We start from the raw sequence: 6,849 nt of genomic DNA, 5'->3' as shown, positions 1-6,849 counted from the left end.
GGGGGGAACACTTCCGGTAGCGCGGGACGGGGGCGATCTGTCAGAGTGGAGCCGTCTCCGCTTCTAATTTATAAACATGGCGCATTGGAATAAGTTCGAGAAGGACGTGAAGAAGTTGGTCCAGTGCGTTAGCGGGGTCCGGGAGGAGGAGGATCCTGACTTCCAGTTGGCGCTGCAGTTCGCCTGGTCTAATATCAGGTAAATGGCGATCAATGACCAGGCGCCTCACGATTTACCCTCCACCACATCTCCTGGGTTTGGAAGTGGCTTTCTGCCCCTCCTGAGGTTTAGAGGGATGAAAGGTGTAGGGGTGGCATGGTGGCACAGTTGTCAGCGTTGATGCTTCACTGTACCAAGGATCTGGGTTTGATTCTTGGGTCTCCAGCTGTGAGGAGTCTGCATGTTCTCCCTGTGTCTGCGTGGGTTTCCATCGGATGCCCCAGTTTCTTCCCACGGTCCGAAAGACGTGCTGGTTAGATGCACTGACCATGCTAAATTCTCTCTCTGTGTACCGGAACAGGTGCCAGAGTGTGGTGGCTAGACGATTTTCACAGTAATTTCATTGCAGTATTAATGTAAGCCTACTTGTGGCACTAATAAATAAACTTCAAAAATAAAACCTTCCCCTCCACTCAAGGGGATTTGAAAGTGTGTTGACTTGGTTCTGTGTCCATTGAAGTTCAGAAGGATAAGAGGTGATCTTATGGGAACTTATAAGCTCCTGAGGGGACTTGAATCTGAAACAAAAACAAAAAATGCTGGAAAAACAGTTCTGCTGAAGGGTTGGCCTGACTCGAAATGTTGGCTCTACTTTCTCTCTACAGATGCTTTCAGACCTGCTGAGATTTTCCAGCATTTTCTGTTTCTGTTTCCTATAGAATTACCGGGTTGCAATAAAATTGCCTATTTCTTCTCCACTTCCCTATGTTCCTATGTTTAACTGGTGACCAGTAGTAATCTTGATGTCGAGAGGGCTAGGATACAAATGTACTTGTGAGGGTGAATAAGGCTCTGGTCACAGTCTATTTGGAGTATTGTGAGCAGTTTTGGGCCCCATATTGAAGGAAGGATGTGCTGGCCTTGGGGTCCAGAGGAGGTTCACAAGAATGATCGCTGGAATGAAGAGCTTGTCATACGAGGATCGGTTGAGGACTCTGGGTCTGTATTCGTTGGAGTTTAGAAGGATGAGGGGGGATCTTATTGAAACTTACAGGATACTGCGAGGCCTGGACAGAGTGGACATGGAGAGGATGTTTCCAGTGGTAGGAAAAACTAGAATCAGAGGGTACAACCTCAGGCCAAAGGGACAGTCCTTTAAAACAGATGAGGAGGAATTTCTTCAGCCAGAGAGTGGTGAATCTGTGGAACTTTCTGTTGCAGAAGGCTGTGAAGGCCAGGTCATTGAGTGTCTTTGAGACAGAGATAGATAGGTTCTTAATTAATAAGGAGTTCAGGGGTTGTAGGGAAAAGGCAGGAGAAAGGGGATGACAAAAATATTAGCAATGTTTGAATGACGGAGCAAACTCGATGGGCCGAGTGGCCTCATTCAGCTCCAATGTCTTATGACCAGGGACTTGCAACAAAGAGGTACTGAGCAGTTTTACTTGCTGTGTGTCTGCCACAACCATGGGAGAACATCTCCACTCCCACGCATGACCTATCCCAGCGTCCGTGTGACCACACAGTCAACATCTTCTCTGTTTAAGTTGGGACAACTTTCCATGCCTTCCCTTTTGGAAAAACCAGGTCCGTTTGTAGACTATTGCATCATGTTATTTTTGAGCCTTGTAAATGGTTTACTTGTGCATCCTAAGCATGTGATTGTGCCAGGTGGCTGTGCTTGAGATGCCTTTGGGTTGGTGTCCTTATGGTGTATCCAGTGGCTGTAGGGCTTACTGCATTGGCCTCTGGGAGGAGCCTCCATTTCCACTGGTGTAGGGGGCCTGGATTGCAGGTTGGATGCATGAGGTACTGTGGTGGTGGTTGGAGCTGCTTCAGATAACTGCAGTTGGCAACATCGATTTCGTACATAATGAGCATTGTCCACAGCTGTTTAGCTGTGGAATATGCCAGTTTATTGTGGCTGTATGTGATCTGGATCCTGACTGACCAGGTTCTAAAGGTGCGAGCATTTCAATTGTAATACCTATTGCCCCTTTGTCCTCACTAGATGAGGGCTCCATTCACGTTTTTTCAACTTTTGATTGCAAGAGAGTCTTGGCAATGGAGATCGTGGTCCTGGTGAGCATGGCGAACATTTGCTGTGCTGAAGAGGTCGGATCCTGTCTCGGCAAATTTTGCCGACTAGGGAGAGCAGCATAGATATCAGTGGGTTTTTGGACACATTTCTCAAATGGGTGCTTGGCTGAGCATACTGCCTGCTTGCTAGTGGGTACAGAGGGACTACTCATAATATGCTCAAAGTCCCGTGTATGTGCAAAGTCCCTGAACGGACTGGTGAGCATTGTGTGTCATTATCCTCTGAAGGATGCCATATGTGGCAAAGTGTCTCGTTAGCTTGATTATGATCATGTTGCACTTCATGTCTGGTTGGTGGTCAAATTTGAACCAACCAGAGTACAAGTCGACTTGGATCAAGTGCTGTTTACTGTTCTATTCAAAGATATCAGCCACCTTGAGCAACTATAGGAACCACAGTGGTTCTTTGGCTGTGCCAGATCTATGCTGGGAGGCATTTGCTGATGGGAGTAAAGGTGCCCAAGCAACCAAGTATTGTAGATACAGAGGGGCTGAGAGTGTGCTGCTCCTTCCAAAACTCTCAACATCTTGGTGGAGGAGCTGACAGAGGTCCAGTGACCTTGCAGTAGCAAGGAATGAACTTAGAAAGATAATTCATCGTACCAAGGAAGTGCTGCAAAGCATACTCGTCCTCAGAAATGGACTTCTCTTACATAGCTGTTGTCTTGTCTGAATCTGCTTCACACATGACCCTCGTGGGAACCTAGTTGCCCCTGAGCCTGCACTTAGCAGGGTTGAGTTTTAACTGTGTGGTCCTGATTCTGTTGAGGACTAAACTAAGACATGCTTCATGTACTTGCATTGTATGACCCCAGACCAGGATATAATTGACGATGATTTTGCAGGATTGTCCCACGAAGAGTTGCTCCATGCACCGTTGGAAGACTTCACTGGAGATCCCATATGGCTTGCGGAGGAAACAGTAACTGTCCGTCAGAGACATGAAAGTAGTGAATTTTGAGGATTCTACATCCGGTGGGGTTTGCTAGAACCCGCACTTCATGTCCAAGAGGCTGAATGGGCATGTCAGTTATAACGTGTTCGACCATCTATAGAAAATGATGAGGTATGAGCAATGCATTCTTTAGGTGAACTTGATGCAGATCCTGACTGTGCCATCTGTTTTTTTATGGGGGACAATACCCCCAGTATTGTCATCCAGTCCAGCCTATCAACTGTTTCCTGCTTCATTGCTGGGGGAGCTCCTTTCTGAGCACAGACTGTCAGAGGTATCAAGCATCATGTAATGTATTACAGGCAGCTTCCCAATGGTGTCGCAGTTGAATAGATCTTTGTGTTTTATCGGTTCTGGGGCTTGGTGTTGCAGAGTGTATGCATCTGGATCAAGTTGGATTTGCTCCATTGAGATACTGTCCAGAAATCTTAATAGCAGTTTTACTTTTTGGTCAAAGACATGAAGCTGAAAGCTGCATTGCAGAATGGAAGGTAGGCACACCTTCTGTGCAGATAGTTCATCTACTGTACACTACGAGATCCAGTTGAGTGTTAGGATCTGATGCAGTACGTGGGTTGATTTCCCATGGCACCGTTGTATTTTATTTCAGTGTCAATCTTTACTTTTTGTTTTGCATTGCTGCAGGCAGTATTTGGTGAAAATCTCACCCTTCTCTGTAATGGTGTCAATACTCTCAGTAGAGTATGTTTGGAGGCTCAGTGTTTGATGGGAGGGTGAGCTATGGGAATGAAACAGATCCTTCAGTGTGATTTGGACAAGTTGAGTGAGTAGGCAAATCAGTGGCAGATGTAATATAATTTGGATAAATGTGAGGTTATCCACTTTGGTAGCAAAAATGGGAAGGCAGATTATTATCTGAATGACCATAAATTAGGAGGGGGAATGTGCAAAGGAATCTGGGTGCCCTTGTGAAGGTAAGCACACAGTTTAAAAAAAGACAAATAGTATGTGGCCTTCTAAGCGAGAGGATTCGAGTGCGGGAGTTTGAGTTGGTGCATATGTGTGTGGGGAGTGAGAGTGAATGAGAAATGAGACTGGGCATTGGAAGACAGACTCACAGTCATTGGCTTACACTCACTCTCTCTTGCACTCAGTCTAATATGCAGAAGAGTTTTTGCTCTCTTCCCCCACCCCCATACTCTCACTCGCTCTCACATATATGCAGCTCCCCACAGACAGCTGTCATCCCCTCCTCACTCTTAACCTCAACAGGAACTTTTTTTCCAGATTCCTAGTCTTTGACTTAACAGTCATCATGGAACTTTCTTCTGCTTCATTCCCTGGTTTCTGGAACTTTCTTCTTTAGTTTGGGACTTGCTTTCTTTCTATGTTCCAATTGATTCTTTGAAAAACTCCTTTTTCACAGGATTTAACTTGTTCCAGTTGACCTCAGACTGCCTTTGCTGCCTCCATGGCTCCTTGGTTGCTCTGCAATCGGCAGTTTTTTATATTTGTGTTTGTTTTAGGGTTGTATAAACCTAACTTAAATGAAAGAGTATTTTTTAATGTGAAAGTAAAACCAAGGATTTCTTTAGTTTACTTATAACACCCACAAAAAATTATAAATTACTTAAGGTTACCTCTCCGAACCCAACCAAGAATTACCTAATTGAGTCATGACGTGCTTTCCAATTGGCCATTTGGTTGGAGTGACAGGTGACTAGTAGTGCGAGTGTGGGATTGGGCCATTTGGTGACAGGAGGTTAAGTGATGATATTTGCAGGAATATGTCTAACCAGAATTGGCAATCCTAGAGTGTTAAGGAATAAACGTGACACTGAAACACACAAGAGCTAGATGAGACCAGATTACCAATAGCTTGATCCTTATGAAGTACCTTAAAAGTGCTGAGAGATCTAGGGAGGGAATCACAGAACTTGAAGCCAAGGAACTGAAGGCACAGCCCCTAATGATGGAGCAATTGAAAATGGGAATGCAGTAGAGGCCAAAATTGTTTGCATGTTGAAATCTTGGAGGGTTGTAAGCCTTGAGGAATTGCAGAGACATTGAGGAAAAGGCAAGGAAGATGAAGGTATGAGAATGTTAAAATCTGGGCACTCGTGTGATGGATGATCGGGACTTGGTGGAGGGATGGAGTCAGTGACTAGGGAACAGAGTCTGTGACAGGGACTGAAAATAAAGCTTTCTATTTTCCCAATGCTGAAGGAAATCTTTGCTTGTCTAGTACTGGATGCTGGACAATAAATGAGTGTTTTAGGATGCTGGACCAGAATCTCAAGCTATATTAAAATGCCAGATTAGAATTTTTTTCTATTTTGGCATAAATGTGAGGAAAAGATCCTTCCAGGAATGATTCCACTGATAAATTAGGGATTTTTTAAATAGTGAAACAAACTTTATCTAATAACACAATTTAAATATAAATCTATTAAATGAAGAAGCTCAACTATTAACAGTTGAACAATATTTAAAATTGAAAGGAAGCAACTTTACTTTCTAGCTTATGACTGTTTCAGTTCCAAATAAGCAACACTCTTCTTAAAGACATAAATGCCACTTTAACCACAGTTAGCAACCATAAATATACTCGCTATAAATTGTATTAAGGGCCTTGAAGCTTTCAGAGAAAAAATAAGTTTCAGAACAGCCTGCAGACCTCTATCTTTATCTTTAGCAGACTTCCAGCTCGAATTGCCCAGTTTTTCACATGACCCTCTCAATCAACTTTAGTCAGAAATTCTAGGGGACTTTCTTGTACGCCCAAAAGTCCGTTAGCTCTATCTAAGTAATACATTCTTAGTTGGAAATGGGTTATTAACTTGCTTTTACACCCTGTGATAAATGTTTTTCAGATGCACTGGCTGCTAGCAGACTAAATCTGAAATTTTAAGTATTCCCCTTAAACGAGAAAAAACAATATATTTATTTACATTTAATTGCGTTGTAGCGTCACAGTGGATTATAAGTAATACCGATGGTTGCAAATACGTGTTAGAAGGCCCCGAATTGAATACAGTGACATGAATTTAGCCCAGTGGTACTGTTACACTTTGTACATTTGCTGAATGGCATACACACTCAGTGCAAAGAACATCCAGATTTGTAATGATCAATGGTTTATTTTGTGTTCTACAGTCACTGCAGAACACCATTTTTCTGTTTGGAGGAAACCTTTGTTTAGAAAATGCACTCATTAAAGCAGCGCAAGAGGGTGCTGCAGCATATATTGCCACCAAGTGGTCGGTGGGATGATTTTCTCGAATAGTGAAGCAGTGGATAGGAGACCACGAGCAGGCATATTTGTGGTCAATCTACCTTTATCTGGTTTTTGCAGTTTTGATGTTCAGTTCAGATTTTGAAAGATGTTTGGGAGTAATGCACCTCTTCAAGTTGGTTAATAGTTATCGTGACTGTGGAAATGGGAAAAAGTTCATCGAATCATACAGTGCAGAAGGAGGCCATTTGGTTCATCGAGTTTGCACAAACCACAATCCCACCCAAGCCCTATCCCCATAACCCCATGCATTTACCCTAGCTAGTCCCCCGACACTAAAGGGCAATTTAGGATGGCCAATCCACCTAACCCACACATGTTTGGACTGTGGGAGGAAACCAGAGCACCAGAAGGAAACCCACACAGACACGGGGAGAAC

The 6,849-nt window shown here is 43.7% G+C and overlaps 1 protein-coding gene across 2 annotated transcripts in view; it reads left to right on the top strand.

Moving 5' to 3' along the window:
- The first annotated feature begins 1 nt into the window (after window position 1).
- tubgcp5 (tubulin gamma complex component 5) overlaps window positions 2–6,849 on the top strand; it is a 61,141-nt gene continuing 54,293 nt past the window's right edge. The window contains exon 1 of one of the 2 annotated variants that reach the window (XM_080197624.1): window positions 2–198. In XM_080197624.1, the coding sequence (XP_080053750.1) occupies window positions 77–198 (122 nt within the window). In that variant the 5' untranslated portion in view covers window positions 2–76. The remainder of the gene's footprint in view (window positions 199–6,849) is intronic. The other variant, XM_080197623.1, reaches the window with a different exon arrangement.

This window comes from Carcharhinus amblyrhynchos, chromosome 10 (assembly GCF_965287045.1).
Source record: "Carcharhinus amblyrhynchos chromosome 10, sCarAmb.v2.hapA, whole genome shotgun sequence".
In the NCBI taxonomy this organism is placed as follows: Eukaryota; Metazoa; Chordata; class Chondrichthyes; order Carcharhiniformes; family Carcharhinidae; genus Carcharhinus; species Carcharhinus amblyrhynchos.
This window is presented reverse-complemented; position numbering and strand designations above follow the sequence as displayed.